At 41.5% G+C, this 19,017-nt stretch overlaps 1 protein-coding gene across 2 annotated transcripts in view; it reads right to left on the bottom strand.

Moving 5' to 3' along the window:
* Positions 1–5: 5 nt before the first annotated feature.
* wdr41 (WD repeat domain 41) overlaps positions 6–19,017 on the bottom strand; it is a 21,555-nt gene continuing 2,543 nt past the window's right edge. The window contains exons 4-15 of one of the 2 annotated variants that reach the window (XR_010036586.1): positions 18,014–18,062; positions 15,420–15,548; positions 14,313–14,375; positions 13,751–13,862; positions 13,029–13,091; positions 12,503–12,610; positions 11,739–11,926; positions 9,487–9,608; positions 8,650–8,735; positions 3,636–3,769; positions 2,172–2,366; positions 6–1,442 (exon numbers count right to left, since the gene is read on the bottom strand). Coding sequence is in view for 1 of the 2 variants with exons in the window: in XM_063210827.1 (XP_063066897.1) it covers positions 2,226–2,366; positions 3,636–3,769; positions 8,650–8,735; positions 9,487–9,608; positions 11,739–11,926; positions 12,503–12,610; positions 13,029–13,091; positions 13,751–13,862; positions 14,313–14,375; positions 15,420–15,548; positions 18,014–18,062 (1,195 nt within the window). In the remaining variant the exon portion in view is untranslated. Of the gene's footprint in view, positions 2,367–3,635; positions 3,770–8,649; positions 8,736–9,486; positions 9,609–11,738; positions 11,927–12,502; positions 12,611–13,028; positions 13,092–13,750; positions 13,863–14,312; positions 14,376–15,419; positions 15,549–18,013; positions 18,063–19,017 lie in introns of both variants that reach the window. The other variant, XM_063210827.1, reaches the window with a different exon arrangement.

A 19,017-nucleotide genomic window follows, 5' to 3' on the forward strand; every position in this document is an offset into this window, starting at 1 on the left:
TAAAACATTTTTGTATTGGGGGATGAAATGGGAAAAACTTTAATTCAGTCCAAAAAGGAGACAATGAAATGTAACCATGGATACAGCAACATACAGTCACAGAACATGATAGGCATTGACATTAAAAGAAAAGGTCACGCTTAACTTGACGCCGACATCATATGTATGACATAGCAGTGCCATAACAGTGTCATAACAGTCATGCATGAGTCATAAACATTATGTCAATGTCATTAACATTATATGACTTAGTCATTAAGTGACATTCGGTTTTGGTAAAGACATCTCTAGAAATGTCTACTTTCCATGACCATAAAATGTTTGACATTGACATCATGTTTATGACTCGTTCATGACTGTGTGTTGTGACACTATTATGGCACCATTATGTCATGCTTATGACTCCGGTGTCAATTAAAGTGTGACCAAAGAAAATGTAGCCTACAGGCAAGGCAGAAAAGTGTGCAACAAAACTGCAATAAATAACATTTAATGATGACAAAACAACAGGCATTTGAACAGTTAGAAACAGCAAAACATACCATACCACAGTACAGTGTGGTGCTCAACATAAAATAACAGTATTTTTTTTTTTAAACTTAAAAAAAAAAAACCTATGGCACCAAGCATAAACATACTAACGTGGAAAGAATACTTCCTGCGCAGAGTGGCACAACTCAGCGTAAGGGTTGGGCAATACAGCACTTACCGCACAAATAGACCAGGCACGATGTGATTCAAGCGACAGAGTGCAGCAGCAAGCGATACGAGCGATTGAAGAGAGACTTGAGTATGTCCGTACAGGCAGAAGGCAAAGTATTCAAGCATTCCCATTGGCTGTGGTCATTGACCTCTATACAGTCATTGGCTGTCGCGGCTTGTCGCAAAACCGCGTCATAGAAAGTTGAAAGGATTTCAACTTTAAACTGTCGCGCTCGTCGCGCAAATCGCTCTAGTCTCCAGAATCGCTTTTGTCGCGCGACTCAACACAAAGTCAATTACTTCCGTCGCTTGCCTCACTCTTGTCGCGGTAGGTGTTTTTCTGCGGTTAGTGTTCACATTCACAGACTTCACATTAATTTACAAACAGACCAAGCACATATACTCAATAATGCATTCATAATTTGCGATACAAAAATCAGTCAATTTTAAAACAATTGATTGTTCATTTTAAAAAATCTGTTTCAGCTATGATGGTTACATCACAAAACGCAAAAATCTCAAAGTCAATATATCGTTAAAAACAAAATACTACTAATACATAAAACAAAAAGTAAAACTGGGGTGTCAAGGCTCCAGGGGCTAAGGCGCCATAACATAAATCTGGGTACTGGGGGTTCAAGTCCAACCCGAGGTCATCTCCCGATCCTTCTCCATCTCTCTCTCCCACTACTGTCCTGTCTCTCTTCAATATCATCATTGGGAAAGGAACCAAAACAAATCTGTTTAAAAATGTAAAACAAATATATAATTTGTCCCCTTGCACAACCCACAGTGAAGTACAGCAGAGATGTTGGGGGCAGCTTTGGCGAAGGAGATGCGTTTCTGATCAGAGGTTCGAATCCCACCCTTACACTTCCTATCTCACTGTGTGGCTGAAGAGCCCTTGAGCAAGGCACCTTCCCCCCACACTGCTACAGGGACTGTAACCAATATGTGCCAATCCACTTTCCATACATTAAAATATGCAGCAGTGGGTCATCCCATCTAAATATGGGCTCTAGTGGGAAAATAATGATGGGAAAATAATAGCTCCGTGGGCTAAGGCGTCATAACACAAATCCAGGTACCGGGGGTTCAAGTCCGACCCGAGGTCATGTCCCGATCCTTCCCCATCTCTCTCTCCTACTGTCCTGTCTCTCTGCACTCTCATCATTGGCAAAAGAACCAAAACAAATCTTTTTAAAAATCAGAGGGTTGTAGGTCCGAATCCCACCCTTCCACTTTCTATCTCGCGGTGTGGCTGAAGAGCCCTTGAGCAAGGTTCCAGGGAAAATAACTGTTAGTCACTTTGGACAAAAGTGTCAGCTAAGTGTAATGTAATGTAATGTGTGCAGACCATGATACCCGTGTCTGTCTGACTTGAGTGTGAAATAATAAAAGACAACAAAAAGGATTTTAAGTGTGTGGATCTCTCACTTCGAGAGCTACAGTCAGCCTTTGTCCTGCACCTTGTCCTGGGATGATGTGCACCATCCTCTCCTTCAGCTGAGTGTGTGCTACTGCTATAGCCCCTCGTTCTCCTCCAGTTTCTCGAAGAGCATGATGCTGCGCAGGTGAGACTGCCGATCGCCGTCACGCCACACGATCACCAGGTGGTCTGTGGAGCACGTCACCAGCCCACTTTGGCTGAAGTTCAGGAACACCTGAGCAAAAGGGATTCACATTTCATGAAATTTACGGTAAATGTATTGTGTTTATTCAAAGTTAGCTGAAAGAAAAAAAACTTTTCTTCACCAAGGCTCTCCAAAAAGTATAGTTAAAAATGTCTAAGACATTCAACTAACTTTGGACAAACAATTACCTTGAACCAAAGAGCACCCACCAGTGCACATTTTTTCCATTTTTCTAAAGGGACCGAGCACGCCTCTGACTTGCAACAATTATTGTGTTTATTATTTAAATGTTAAATTGAAGTCCATTCATTAGTGCTGAAAAGTAATGTGTGGTGAAGTTTTATGACACAGTGAATATATTGAACATCGATGATTATAAAGTGTAAAATGCCATAGACACCCAAGCAGTGTGGTCCTAAAGTTCCTGAAAGGTACTAATACTGTACATTGAAGGAATAATGTCCATTTACCTACAGTCAATCCGGAAAGTATTCACAGCGCTTCACTTTTTTCACATTTCATTATCTTACAGCCTTATTCCAAATGCTACAAATGAATCTCTGTTGTCAAAATCCTACACAAATTATTCCATTATGACCATGTGAAAAACAAGTCGTCGTGACAGTTTTGAAAATGTATAAAAATAAAAAACAAAGAAATCATTTTTACAAAAGTATTCACAGCCTTTGCTTAATACTTTTATAGAACCACCTTTGGCAGCAACTACATTCATTTTTTTCATTTCGAAATGAAAAGGGATTAAAAGGGAGGTCATCGGTGTGTGTTTCAACCTTTCAGTACATTGAAATTGTAAATTTTGAGCCTGCACCTGGCTAAGATAGATGGGTGTGAGTTTTGAATGAAATCCTATGGAGAGTATCATGATCTGCTTCTGTAGTCACAGTGCATGTTGACATGCATGCTTCTTTAGGTGTAATTCAGATTTCCAATGTTGACGGCATCCATACATCGCCAAACCATGTCAGTCCCACAACCATGCTTGACTAGCCAGATGATGCACTTTTTGTGTAAAACTCACTTGTTTACCACCATACAAGCTTGACGCCATCTAAAGCAAATTTGTTTGTCTTGGTCTCAAGAGAGATGAACAGACCAAGGATATGGATCACTGGAACCATGTCGTGTGGTCTGATGGCTATGAGGTGTTATATAATGTAATGTAATGTAATGTAATGTGTCCTATGAGGTGTTATGTAGTGTAATGTAATGTGTCCTATGAGGTGTTATGTAATGTAATGTAGTGTAATGTAGTGTAATATAATGTAATGTAATGGGTACCTGTACAGCTCCAGAGTGTCCTATGAGGTCCCCCATCAGCTCCAGGCTCTTGAGTCCCAGCAGCTCGGTGGCCTTCTTGGGAGGAGAGCCCTGCTTAGTGGAGGAGCGCCCAAACGACCACATGCCAAAGAAACCTGCAGAGACAAGTGGAGCAACAGAGACATACAGATGAATGAAAGTGAAGTGAAAGTGAAAGCCCAACTGGGACAACTCCAACTCCCCATTGTCATTGTGACACAGCACTCCACAGCACACAAGTGTTCACTGCACAAAACAAAATTGCATTTATGCCTCACCTGTGCAAGGGGGCAGCCCCAAATGGCGTCCCTAAGGGAACAGTGCGGCGGGACGGTACCATGCTCAGGGTACCTCAGTCATGGAGGAGGATGGAGGAGAGCACTGGTTAATTACTCCCCCCACCAACCTGGCGGCTGGTGAGTCAAACCGGCAACCTTTGGGCTACAAGTCTGACGCCCTAATCGCTTACCCATGACTGCCCTGTGACCTGATCTCAGCATTTGTAATACTGTACTAGGGAATATACCTACTACAGTAACAGAGATGGGACCAAGTAATTAATTTGCAAGTCACAAGTCATTCTCAAATCCTTCAAATCAAGTCTGAGTCAAGCCACAAGTTAAGACACATTTGACCAAGTCATGCCAAGGAAGCCTGGCAAGAGAAGCGGAGCAACAGAGAGCTACAGATGAATGATCTGATCTGAAGCATTTCAAAACAACAGGTTTTTTTTTCTGTAGTGAGTACAGGTGGAGGGACAGGTGAGTAGTCCACCGCTTTTTCACCAATGTAATGCAAATATGGCGTACCCGGAGAATTTAAGGAAGCAAAATCCGCACTCACAAACTGCGTCTCATTATTTATTTATATTACCACCATGTCCAAAAGCAAACGCCTTTTGGCTATCAAGCCTTCATCAGTGCTTGTTACCTGGAGAATTTGCCATTGAAATGTCCCCACCACACCACCCAGCCCAAACATACACCTTAAGGCCAATTTATACTTATTGGCGCTGACGGTTGCAGAGCCTGTGCAACCGTCTGTGCGCGACCACGCCCCCCGCGCAGAGGCTCTGCAACCGTCGTTGCGCGCCTCAAAAAAATCCTGACTACGACGGTAGTGAGATGGTTGCGAAGGTCGCAGAGAAAAGGCGCTGTGATTGGTCGTCTCGCTACTTCCTTGTTCTCGTGGCGGCACAGTTCTCCGATAGTTTACGAGAGCCAAACTGTCAATATTATGTGGAATAGGAACGCTTTCTTTCTAGTGTGTGTACATAAATGAAGCTACAATGACTGAAGGGTCATTCCAGCTGGAATCAGCAAATGGTCCCCACTCGACCCCCTCGGATTTGCTTGAAAAAAATATATGTGATGGCTTAAACATCCAATAGAACATATTCACCATTGCAGATTTCAGCTGTGCATATTTTTTCCACAACAAATCTGTAATTAAGGACACCCCTTCCCCCTGATTTGGCATCACTGCCTGAGTGACCATATTCAGACTTAATTATCTCCAAAACTATTTGTGGTAGGTCCATTATTTTTTCAGGGCTAAGAGTCATAGACCTGATGAGCATACATTACAATTTCTTTTAATACTACTTTAATACTTTTCTTTGAAATTAAAATTGCAAGGGTTTTCAGATGTCCATAAAAACCTCAAATTTCAACATTCAAGGTTCATCCTTGGTACATGGTCAGATATGTGCCATGACTTTCACATCACACCATATTTGATATAAAGGTCCAATGGTTGTTGAGATGCAGAGGTCCAAAAACTAATTTATACCAGTATTTGGAGCAATATTCCCAATGTATGACACCAGTTGTGAACTTGCTGTTTGGTCTCTCTGAAAGATAATATTATTATTCATAGCATATCTAAAAATTGGGATGGTGTTTTGCCCCATTATTTTTATAATGAATTTCTCATTCCTGTGTGACATGCAGGTGTACCTTAGAAGCCCTGTTACCTTAGAAAAATTGGGTTTACTACACATAAAATGAATAGCCAAGTCAGTGTACACTAAAACCTAAAATCTCTGATACCAAATAGGTGATTTTATACCTTTTCAGCTCAGTATTTCAGTATTTCTGACTTAACCCTCAATTCCATCCTAAGAAGGTGGCCAATCCCCTTGATTTTTGTGTTCCATTTTCACACAAAGATGGCGGCTCACGGAGCCAATGGCATAGTTCCAAAATAGTTCCAGGAAGTCAGCATCATGGGAAGGAAACAATACACCATTGTTTGGAGCAATACCTCCAAAGTATGACACCAGCTGTGAACTTGTTTTTTGTTGTGTCTGGAAGAGGATATTTTTATTAACAACATAGCAAAAAAAATAGAATGGTGTTTTGCCTCATTTCTTTTAATGATCGTAAAGCACATTGGTGTGTGACATAAGCCTGTGATCAAATAGTGCAGAGGGAAGCGGAAGTGGTGAATTGTTCTGGGCCAAGGACATGGGGGAATCAATATTGGGTACTCATTACATTGCATGTATTGGGAAGGGGTCTCTTCAGACGACTTTATCCCGGGCCCAGCCAAAGCTGTTAACACCCCTGCTTGTTCAGCTCAGTATTTCTGATTTTTTTTTTCTGGGATTCTGGCCTCATCTTTTTAAGTGTACTATCGGCCAGATGATCAAGTGACTACGCAACATGTTCTCACTGGCGCTACGTTAGCAATAAATTCAAGATGGTTGAGAGAAGTACCATTTTGAGAGAAGTCATTAAAAAAACAACCTCTGGAAATAAAACAAGGCGTTGATATGATTTCCTTGATGCAACAAAGCAGGAATAAAATAATCCATATAACCAAGACTATTGTTGTTATTGCTGATGGTGATTTAATATTTGAGAAAAAATATGAAATGAATGAAACAAGTCAGGAACTTTTAATGCTCTGGCCTGTGACAAAACATTTTATCCACACTTAACTTTCAATCACCAGTTGCATCTTATGAGTTGACTTTACAAGGTAGCTTGCCATTGTCATTGATGATGCATTAGGTATCTGCACTCATATTGTTCCTTCATTGGCAGTTCAATGAGGAACACCTTGAAGAACAACAGAAGTATTGATTTCAGTAAGCATACCACCACCATGCTCAGGGCACTTCGGTCAGGGGAGGATGATGGGGGGCGGGAAGTTCTACAATCAGGATACCTCTTTACAAACTGTCTCCTCCTATGTGTCATCTCTAATCAACTTTTACTTTCCTATGCGACCATAAAACAGTCCCACCCAACAGTCAACAGTCACCACGACAGAGGTACCCTGACTGTAGAACTGTGCCCCGCCCCCAATCCTCCACCATATCTGAACGATTTTGCATGCTGCAAAGCTTCCTTTCGGCTTCCATCATCTCACCTGGATCAATGTGATGACAAACTGTACAAGTAATGAACATTGTGTACAAGCATCCAAACCATGATTGTTGTAATCACTGCTGCTAACCTGCAATCCACTTGTCAGCATTGCAGTGGGATATTATTACAATGATGCAAGCAGCTGAATTAGATCGCAACAATGTGACAAGAAGGACCCTCCAGGACCATGCTATCAAAATAGTCTGAGGGAATCTCTAGCCAGTATGAATTAAATTATTTTGCAATACAGCTGGTAACTTAACGAATAAGACACAAGCTTCATAGCAAATATAAAGTTACAGGTGCTGATTGAAAGACTAGTTAGGATGGGAGTCCTTGTTGCAATCAAGAGTGCTACAATTCTTTAATCCTCTCCTATTTCATCACTTTATTCCAAGACTACCACTACCACTACCACTACCACTACCACTACTACTACTACTACTACTACTGTGATGATGATGATTATTATTATGATTTTACAATTAAAACAATTAATGTCTATCAAAGCCATGTGCAATGTGCTATTCTTGCTGTGTGGCATCAATCAATTTATTTACAAGTGTTACGGTTTCCCTAGAATTTGCTTTGTCATTCACAGGGTAGCCATCTTGTTTTCACTGTTAAGGTGACATCAGAGCCATGGATTTGAGAGTTGCGACAAGTCGGTTGGTGACATGGTCCTCATAGCTTCAAGTAATTGTAGCCAATTGAGATTTTGAAGTCCATTATAAAAAAGAATGAGGCAAAACACCATCCCAATTTTTTGATATGTTGTTAAAAAAAACATCCTCTTTCAGAAACACCAAACAGAAAGTTCATAACTAGTGTCATACATTGGAAATATTGCTACAAACATTGGTGCGAATTAATTTTTTCCCATCTTTGGACCTCTGTATCTCAACAACCAATGGAGCCTTTTGTTAGATATACTATGATGTGAAAGTCATGGTACATATCAGACCATTTACCAAGGATGAACCTTACATGTAGAACTTTGAGGTTTTTACAGACATTTGGAAACCCTAGAACATATGATGTCTACAAAAAGTAGAGGCACATTATTACGGCGTGATTTGACTTACAGTGCTGCAAATTGTAATATATGATATTCAGGTCTGGGACTCTTAGCCCTGAAAATATAATGAATCTGACACAAATAGTTCTGGAGATAATTGAGTCTGAACATGGTCACTCATGCAATGTCGCTAAAACAAGGGTAGGGGGTGTCCTTATTTACAGATTTTTGTGCCAAAAGTATCCACAGCTCTGTTCTGATATTATGGATATGATCTATTGGATGTTTAAGCCATCACATACATTTTTTTTCAGGCAAATCCGAGGGGGTAGAGTGGGAGATTTTTCAGAAATTTGCTGATTCCAGCTGGAATGACCCTGAAGTAGTAAGCAACAAACAAACAATACATCAGTTTAGCACTCGCGGCACAATGCCTGCAGTCTGACTACTGTACTGTAGCCTTGTAGCTATGTAGCCAAATGTGGCTAACGACATGAGACCTCGTGCGCAGATCTATAACATCAACAGTGGTTAGCGACCGTAACCAACAGGCGCCGTTGCTGAACTATAATCTGCCCTTTAGCCTGAGGTGGATGCTCACCTGCGGAGGTGGGCTCTGCGGGCAGGGGCAGGTCCTGCAGCTCCCAGATCTTCACACTGCCGTCCTCTGAGCAGGAGATCAGCTCACTGGGGGGAGAAGGAACACACCAAATAGCCAATTAGATACAATGTTCAAACCATGTCATTATCGCTAAAGTGATGAATTCTTCCATGGAGCCAAAGGGCTGGACTGAGGTCCACGAGACCCTTGGTAAGTAGACACACAAAAATACACATTGAGAGAGTAATATAGGATTCCCACACCTTTTTCATGAACAAATTCAAGCACTTTTGAAGCACCTTCAAGCACCAAATTTTCAGTTTTCCAGTACCTTTAATAGGTCGCGGGAAGGGGGTGTGGGGGCCTCCCACAGAAAATTTTGTTTTCAAGATGCAATTTCCTGCATTTTAATCAGTTTTAAGATGTCAAATGGCAAATCCCATCTGACATTTCACTCCCTCAGATTTTTGATGTACCTGAACAATTTATTTCTATTATTTGGTTTACTGAGTTTGACTTGACACAAATTTCAAGCATTTTCAAGCACTTCACCAAAAATTCAAGCATTTTCACAACCTTGAAATCACTTAATTGAAATTCAAGCATTTTCAAGGAATTCAAGCACCAGTGGGAACCCTGAATTAAACATACCTGTAAACTCGTCACCTTTTGGTGACAGTCACATTTTTTCCCGGCCAATTAGGTCATTCACGTGAATAGAAATAGAACCCCCGCTGTACACTGTCACCTTTTTTTCTTTGACGAGTTTGCAGGTCTGATTAAAGGCTTGTTAGAATAAAGTGTTACCACAGATTTTTCTCCAGTACACTGCCGTACCTCTCGTTGAGCAGCTCCAGGTGGAGTATGTCGGAGTCGTGGGCCGTCTTCCTGTGGGACACCAGGTACTTCCTGGGGACGTGGTACACGTAGAGACCGCTGCCCACCGTGGCAACCACCAGCTGCCAATCAAGACATATATATTAAATGCAATTAATCGCATTCATTAAAGGACGAGTGTGACAGGGTACTGTTTCAAGAGTGCCAAAAACATGGTCTTGTGCTTTTCAATATGGATTTTTTTTTTTTTTTTAAATGTCATGAAAGAGTTTTTCTTTTTTTGGGGGGGGGGGGGTGTTGTATGCCTTTATCCCATTCTGGATAGTGAATGGCTGTATATACACACACACACACACACACACACACACACACACACACACACACACACACACACACACACACACACACACAGTACCGTATAGTTAAATCCCATTCTGGATTCTGGCTGGCTGTAGACATACAGTATATCACGAAAGTGAGTACACCCCTCACAGTTTTTGCAGATTTGTGAGTATATCTTTTCATAGGAAAGCATTACAGAAATTTCACTTTGACACAATGATTAGTGACCTTTTAACAACATATTTAACTGCTTACATTTCTTGTTCACTCAGAAAAAAAACAAAATACAGTCATTAATGTTTGAACATGTACTCACAAAAGTGAGTACACCCCAGATTAAAATCCGGTAGGGAAGGGGCTGTGTTGGCTCGAATCGCCTCGAAATGAAAAGAGATTGAAAGGGAGGTCATCAGTGTGCGTTTCAACCTTTCTTTGCATTGAACTTTTTCATTTTGAGTGTGCATCTGGCTTAAATAGATTGGTGTGAGATTTGAATGCAGTCCTATGGAGAATATCATGATCTGCTTCAGTAGTCACAGTGCATGTTGACATGCATGTTTCTTTTAGGTGTACTTCAGATTGTCAATGTTGACAGCATTCATGCATCCCCAAACCATGTCAGTCCCACTACCATCCTTGTTTATTGAGAGGATACACTTTTTTTCTGTAAAACTCACTTGTTTACCACCACACATGCTTGACACCATCTAAAGCAAATTTGCTTATCTTGGTCTCAAGAGAAATGAACAGACCAAGGATATGGATCACTGGAACCATGTCGTGTGATCTGAAGAGAACAAGATAATCAAATGTACTTCAGATAGTGTCAAGCATGTGTGGTGGTAAACAAGTGAGTTTTACAAAAAAAAGTGTATGCTATCAAATGCCAGGCATGGTAGTGGGACTGACATGGTTTGGGGATGCATGGATGCTGTCAACATTGGTAATCTGAAATACACCTAAAAGAAACATGCATGTCAACATGCACTGTGACTACTGAAGCAGATCATGATATTCTCCATAGGATTGCATTCAAATCTCACACCAATCTATTTAAGCCAGGTGCACACTCAAAATGTAAAAGTTCAATGCAAAGAAAGGTTGAAAGGATGACCTCCCTTTTAATCCCTTTTCATCCCTTTTCATTTCGAGACGATTCGAGCCAACACAGTCCCTTCTCTACCGGAGTTTAATCTGGGGTGTACTCACTTTTGTGAGTACATGTTCAAACATTAATGGCTGTATTTTGTTTTTTTCTGAGTGAACAAGAAATTTAAGCGGTTAAATATGTTGTTAAAAGGTCACTAATCATTGTGTCAAAGTGAAATTTCTGTAATGCTTTCCTATGAAAAGATATACTCACAAATCTGCAAAAACTGTACTCACTTTCGTGATATACTGTATATATGGGTGTGGAACAGCCTAGTCCAGTGTGTGTTTAAGAGACACTATCAAGTGTAAACACTTGACAGAATGGTAGCGATTCATGCCTACATCACTTTGTGGCCCTACATCACTGTGTGTGTGTGTGTGTGTGTGTGTGTGTGTGTGTGTGTGTGTGTGTGTGTGTGTGTGTGTGTGTGTGTGTGTGTGTGTGTGTGTGTGTGTGTGTGTGTGTGTGTGTGTGTGTAGGGGGAACCTCTCTGTTGGATGCTAGGTGCTGGATGGCCATCTCGTGTGTGTGTGTGTGTGTGTGTGTGTGTGTGTGTGTGTGTGTGTGTGTGTGTGTGTGTGTGTGTGTGTGTGTGTGTGTAGGGGGTACCTCTCCGTTGGATGTGAGGTGCTGGATGGCCATCTCGTGTGTGTGTGTGTGTGTGTGTGTGTGTGTGTGTGTGTGTGTGTGTGTGTGTGTGTGTGTGTGTGTGTGTGTGTGTGTGTGTGTGTGTGTGTGTGTGTGTGTGTGTGTGTACCTCTCCGTTGGAGGCCAGGTGTTGGATGGCCATCTCGTTCTGCTTGGGCTGGGCCAGCCTGACCTCAATCTGACCGTCGTACTGCGGCTCGGGAGCCAATCCGATCTGCTCGTCCGCATAAATCGTCCAATCAGCAGAGTCCCAGATGATGAGCTCACCGGCGTGGCAGCCGCTGGCAAACTGTTTATCTGCCGGGAGGAAAACAAACAAAACACAAACATGAAAACTTGATTAATATACAACTAAACATGACATCACTCGTACAACACAGACCTCCACAGTACTACACTACTATGCCATAACACAGGACGTTTATTAGTAATGCTCTACGACTTGGTCATTGCCATCATGGTAACAGCAAATGTACTGTATAACACAGCATCTTAAAGGGTTAACAAACCAGCCACATTTAATCATATTGAGTCATCAATGACTTGAGACAACATCATTGGTGTAACTTAAGGAAGAAAAATCCGCACTCACAAACTGTGTCTCATTATTTATTTATATTACCACCATGTCCAAAAAGCAAACGCGTTTCGGCTATCGAGCTTGATAGCCGAAACGCATTTGCTTTTTGGACATGGTGGTAATATATAAATAAATAATGAGACGCAGTTTTTGAGTGCGGATTTTTCTTCCTTAAGTTGATACATTTTATCGCGAACCCAAAGACTTTCGTTTTTCCAAGAAGTTGAGCGCGTCCTTTGCCAAAAATTACAACATCATTGATGACCATTACTGCCGCCCTAAAGCTTTCTCACCGTTGACATTAATAAGGGATCGGATGGTGTCCTGATGGTTGGCCAGGTTTCGGACGGCGATGATGGACACACTGGAATCCACCGAAGAAAACTTCAGCTCATAAATGACTATTTAAAAAGACAAAACAAGGTTGTAAACACTTAAGTCGTTCTTTACTTCAGACATGTAAAAGTTGTTTTTTTATCTGTTATCTGTATTTTTATTTACATTTATGTGACCCTCCGATGAAGATGGAAGCCATACCGTCAAAACATGTCAGGTAAAAGATACAAAACTTCTACTTGTCTTGTTACTACAACATTTAGACATAACGAACGTCATACATCTTTTAAAGGTGATTAACATAAAGGTACAAATGTGATCCTCTGAAGAGTCACCATTACCAGAAATGACAATGCACAAACGACATATTATAAAATAGCTATGATTGCTGATCATCTTTAAGTACCGGTAGTGGCAATTTCATGAATTAGATTTTAATGTTCTTTTCTAATTCATGGTTTAAATCCATGATGTCTTACTTACTTATCCTTCTGTCCACTGCCACTGCTACATGGTTCCTAAGCAGCTCCACCATGGCCGTGACCCCTGGAATGATATAGAGCAGTGATTTTCAAACTGTGGGCCAAGGCCCACTGGTGGGCCCTGAAGGTATTCCAAGTGGGCCTTGAAATCATTTTCTGAAAAAACAAAATCATGTTTTTGTGTGTGTTGCTGTTCATTTATTTGAGTTTCATTGTTAATTGGGTCAGAGGTGGGCCCCGAACATTTGTGAAAATTTCAAGTGGGCCCCATGTTGGAAAAGGTTGGGAACCCCTGATATAGAGAAATACGATAAGTCTCGGACAGATCTCTCAAACTCTACAGAGTTGATTACTGCAGAACCAGTTAACACCACCAGAGCTTTAGGGTGCGTTCCAATATGTGACCTAGCGTCCTCCACTTGTGCTTGTGGCCTCACGTTTTGCCGATGCCCCGCCTCCGTGGAGAAAACAATTAAGTTTCCCGGCTGTCGGCCTAGCCACAACAATGTTTGGGGGACTATTCTTCATTCACCATCCAGTTTGCAAATGAGAAAAAGACTTCACAATTGAGCTTTTGCGAGATATTAAAATATAATGCTGTTGTCAGTGATGTCATCTTGATGTATTACTTCCTGGTACGAGGCCACAAGCGCAAGTGGATGATGCAAGGTCACATATTGGAACGCACCCTTAAGAGTGTGTGTGCATGCCTGCCAAACGTACCCGTGTCGCTGTCTTGCTCGACCTTGCCCAGCAACTGGAAACTTCTGTTCCAAACGCACAGGTCATTTCCCCCCGACAGCCAATAGGAATTCAAGCTGAGCACTAGAATACACTGATTAACACAAACCATTGACAGAAACAGAATCAACGCTCGCTCTCAGGAACGCAGGATATGTTGATGTTTTCTGTATAGAGTAGATTAGAGAACTTTTATTAATCCTGAGGGAAATTAAAGTATCTGACAGCTGACATGTGCTTGATGCATGAGCAAATGGTGTTTTTATTTATTTTTTACTATTTAAAATATATGACATTTTTGCATTATGTATTGTCAACATGTAGTAGCATTTCTGCATCGTCACCACACAACTGATTTTTAAAAACATCTTCAGTGCATGTAGATTTGCCTTCAGTCAGAGTTTTACTGAGTTTTTACCACCAAAGCAAAAGCACATACACATACACTGGTCAACGTAATTTCAAACGTCAGTGCTAAACCTGTTACATAGATTTTTAACAATATTAAAGTACACTTGACTTGACTTGACTTGACTCGCCATACCTTTACTGAAGACTGCAGGTCTGAGACTGCCTGAACTCTGTGTCCAGAGTCTGGGTCCCAAAGCTACATAGCAGCGTTAAGAAGAACATTAGGTTCAAGCGGAGAGACCTACTTTGAGGTCTTACCGCGCGGTCACACCGCGTTGAACGTGTAGAAAGATGCGGAGCGGAAGTAATTGACTTTGTATGGGAGAGCAGGCGGCAGAAGCGTTAAAAGCCGCAAAGCGTGTCTAGAGTCAAAAGCGTCAAAAGCCGAGGGCGTCAAAAGTTGAACTTCATCTAAAAATATGTAATGAGCTCAGCGGCGCAGGCGGCAGCCAATGGAGTGTTCACATTTTTCTAAACACGAGCTTTGGTTGGTCGAGATTCTTGGTCGAACACTTCAGGTTCAATCTTTTGACAGACACACAGACAGACACACACACACCAACACACACACACAACGCCCCTGACCTGTGCTTTCCAGGCAGGAGTCAGCAGTGTTTTAGCTCTTTCAACGCCGGCGGTGTGACCGCAGCATTAGAAAGTACTAAAAGGTGAAACATTAAGCTTCTTTGGCAAAGGAGTTGTTGTTACAGGTTAGCATTTACAACACGTTATACACTTGTCAAGGTTATGGCATTTACATGTACATACAGTATACATGCCTCAATTAACATTAAGTTTATCACAGTTGGTCAGTGGTGGGCAAATGGATTCAGTAGTTACAATCCAGTGCCACGTTTTCCAAATTACCCATATTTTTACCATTCCAAGTCAACCAAGTGATTATTCAACCAGTCACCTGGCTGAATTAGACAGGCACACCCAACAGAGTCATTTGGAATATGTGGCACTGGATTGTAACCAATGAATCCAAATGTAATACATACATTGAATTGCCCCGTTTGGGGACAATACATTTGAAAGTTGAAGTTGAATGCAATTTGCCCATCACTGCAGTGGGTGGAGTTGGAGTGTGTGTGTGTGTGTGTGTGTGTGTGTGTGTGTGTGTGTGTGTGTGTGTGTGTGTGTGTGTGTGTGTGTGTGTGTGTGTGTGTGTGTGTGTGTGTGTGTGTGTGTGTGTGTGTGTGTGTGTGTGTGTGTGTGTGTGATGGCGAAAGGATACGGTGACGGATCGGTCGGAGGAGGCAGAGATGAGGAAGGTGTGTACCAGGTTCTTCTGGGTGATGGTGTAGACCACCAGCGCTGTGATCTGCTGAGTGTGGCCACGCAACTCATGCAGACGCTCTCCAGACTAGAGGGAGGACACAAGCACATCAAGATAAGAGACACACACATACACACATCAAGAGAAGAGATACACACATACACACACACACACATACACACATCAAGAGAAGAGATACACACATACTTATACGCACACACATACACACATCAAGAGAAGAGATACACACATACGTATACGCACACTCACATCAAGAGAAGAGATACACACATACGTATACGCACGCACATACACACATCAAGACACACACACACATCAAGAGAAAAGATACACACATACGTATACGGTATACGCACACACACAAGCACATCAAGACAAGAGATACACACATACGTATACGCACACACACACATCAAGAGAAGAGATACACACATACGTATACGCCAGTGCTTGACACTAACTTTTTCGCTTACCAGCCATTTTGGCTAGTGGTTTTCCTGACTCACTAGCCATTGGGCCTTTTCACTAGCCATAATTTTCTTAGCCATCATAGCAGCTTTAATTAATTATATAATAGGCTGTAGGCCCTAATAATGTAATGTAGGCTAATATAATATAATATAGGCCTAATATAATATAATATAATATAATATAATATAATATAATATAATATAATATAATATAATATAATATAATATAATATAATATGCTATAGGGCAATTAGAATTGTTAGGCCTATTAACTGGTCCATGCATGCATGCTATGCAAAGAACAGATTTACTGATCAGAGGAATGGCATAACCTATAGTATATTTAGGCTACCATGCAGAAAACACCAAGCACAGTGTTGTGGAAGGGCACAAATGTAAAATACACGAGAGCAAAATATTTTCGTCTTTAATCTGGAGGGACTTATTCATATCATATAGGCCTATCTGTGGTCGCCGTCCAAATTCATGCGCAAAGTAGATAGCCTAAAGTCATTGCCAAGTTGGCCGGTCCTCGGACATGGATGTGGAATAGCACCTCTTCTGGAATATTTGCTTATAAAAGTATCCACTAGAAAGCACACACAGATGCGGTAACTACAGAAGGGGCTACGACTTCCTTTCATTCCGTTTAATAGGCTAGTGAGTTGTAAAATAGGCTACAAACGGGCGAGACGGGCACCTACGAAGGGACATGCGGGATGCTTTTGTGCAGTCTGGAAGGCTACTACTGCGCGTTTTTTTTAAGAACGGGTTGACAGTCGGGAACAACAGCACAAGAAACATGGAGGAATATTAAGGTATGAAGACACAGGCAAATCAGAAAATAATTTAAACCAAACATTATTAATGCCGCATGTGTCCTTGTCTTATCACTGCGCTAATGAGACTTTCACAAGAGTAAGACAGACTGACATGTTTTCCTCTCGCTTTGGTCATTTTAATGACCACTACTACTAAGTATTGTAGTAATGACAGATCGCAAAACAGGTCAGTTGAGATGAACTTCGCTACTTTATTTTCACGTGAAGGTTTCCAGTGACATTTCGAAGCGCACGCTGATGTCCCGGTAGCTCGCTGTCACTCCTCTTCGCAAGACTAGCTCTAGGCCTATCAGATTCCTGGCTTGCGTGAGACACAGGTGACACGTGACACAGGTGCTTCATGGGTATTGTAGGCTCGCGAAATCGCATTGTATTGCTTTTGTAGCAAAGACGGTCCGAAGAAAAAAAACTACAAAATGCGTTGCCTCATCATTCAGAAATGTAATGGACCCGCCAGAATGGCTAGTGAACCTTCGGTATCTACTAGCCAACGCCGACTTTCACCCGCATTTGGGTACCTGGCGTGTGTTAGTGTTAAGCCCTGGTATTCACACACACAAACACACACACATCAAGAGAAGAGATACACACATACGTATACGCACACACACATACACACATCAACACAGACACACACATCAAGATAAGAGATACACACATACGTATACGCGCACACACACCAATACACACATCAAGACAGACAGACACAGACAGACAGACAGACACACAGACAGACACACCAACACACACACACACACATGCAAGAGCGCGCACATACATACACACACACACACACATACACACACACACACAGACACACACACACACACAGACACACACACACACGCACAGACACACACACAGACACACACACACACAGATAGATGGATTGAGAGAGAGAGAGAGAGAGAGCATGCACATATGCAAAATCAGAGAGAAGGTAACGTGTAATTTTCAACAGACTCACTAGGTGGCAATCCTTTAACGTGAAACCTTACCCTAACTAGACTACACGTACTGTCTTGGGTGTTCTTTGTTTTCCCAGAGGACACCTCAGACATGGCGCAAATTATTTGTGTGTGAATTCATTTTCATTGTGTTGGATTACCTTACCCCAACTAGATCACTGTCGTGGGTGTTGTTCGTTTTCCCAGAGGACACCTCTAACGTGATGTGAATTATTTGTGTGGTGGGATTAGTTTTATTTTTATAAACTCACCTCCACGTTCCAGACCAACACCAGGCCGTCATCTCCAGCAGATGCAAATCTGAGTAAAAGTGAAGATGTGAATATCCAACATATTTCTAGGGATGGGGTATGCCACTATTTTGGGGCTTAATACAGTTCAAATCGTTGGCTTGGGTTTATAAAGGTGGTAAAGTGTCTTATTTTTCATGTTAAGCATGCTACACGGATCCATTGACTTTCACTAGCTAAGCGACATGCTCCCTCTTTTAACTTGTCTTAAAACAAGATAACGGCTTACATGAAAAATAAGACACTTTACCACCTACAAACCCCAACTCTGGTGAAGTTGGGACGTTTGGTAAACAGTGAATAAAATCAAAATGCTACCATTTTCAAAACATTCAATCTATTCACTAGATGGAGAATAGTGAAAAGACAACATATTAAGTGTTAAAACCGAGAAAAAATATTGTTTTGGGGGACATATGTACTCATTTCTAATTTGATAAATCCAACACGTCTCAAAAGAGTTGGGACGGGGACAATAAATGGCAGCAAATGTCGAGGAAGACTAAAAACAAAACAAAAGACAACACTTAACAATTAAATACATTAACCGATGAGATGATTTTACATAAAAAACAGTGTTAATTCCTATCTTGGACATGATTTCACCAGCTTAAATGGTGGGTGTATTCCTTGTCATGTTTTGCAGTGTTTTCCTTTCTGTAGTGCTTACAGTGTGACAGGTCTTGACCAAAAACCCACCATTTTACCACCTGCTGGTCCTTATGATGGAGCCAAACTGTTAAAACATAGTAGAGAATGCAATTTGACCTTACTATGTGGCAGTAATCGAAGATCTCCCTTCAAAATATAATGCATGAGTGGCTTTTCATGCTGTTTTTAAAAACCCATTTATATACCATTCAGCACTGTATTTTAACTCTAAAGATGAGTGAGAACATCTTAACCAATGCACTACTGCACCCGCATGCCATCATGGAGGCTGACTTTTGAAGCTAGCACTAACA

This window comes from Engraulis encrasicolus, chromosome 11 (assembly GCF_034702125.1).
Source record: "Engraulis encrasicolus isolate BLACKSEA-1 chromosome 11, IST_EnEncr_1.0, whole genome shotgun sequence".
NCBI classification, from domain to species: Eukaryota; Metazoa; Chordata; class Actinopteri; order Clupeiformes; family Engraulidae; genus Engraulis; species Engraulis encrasicolus.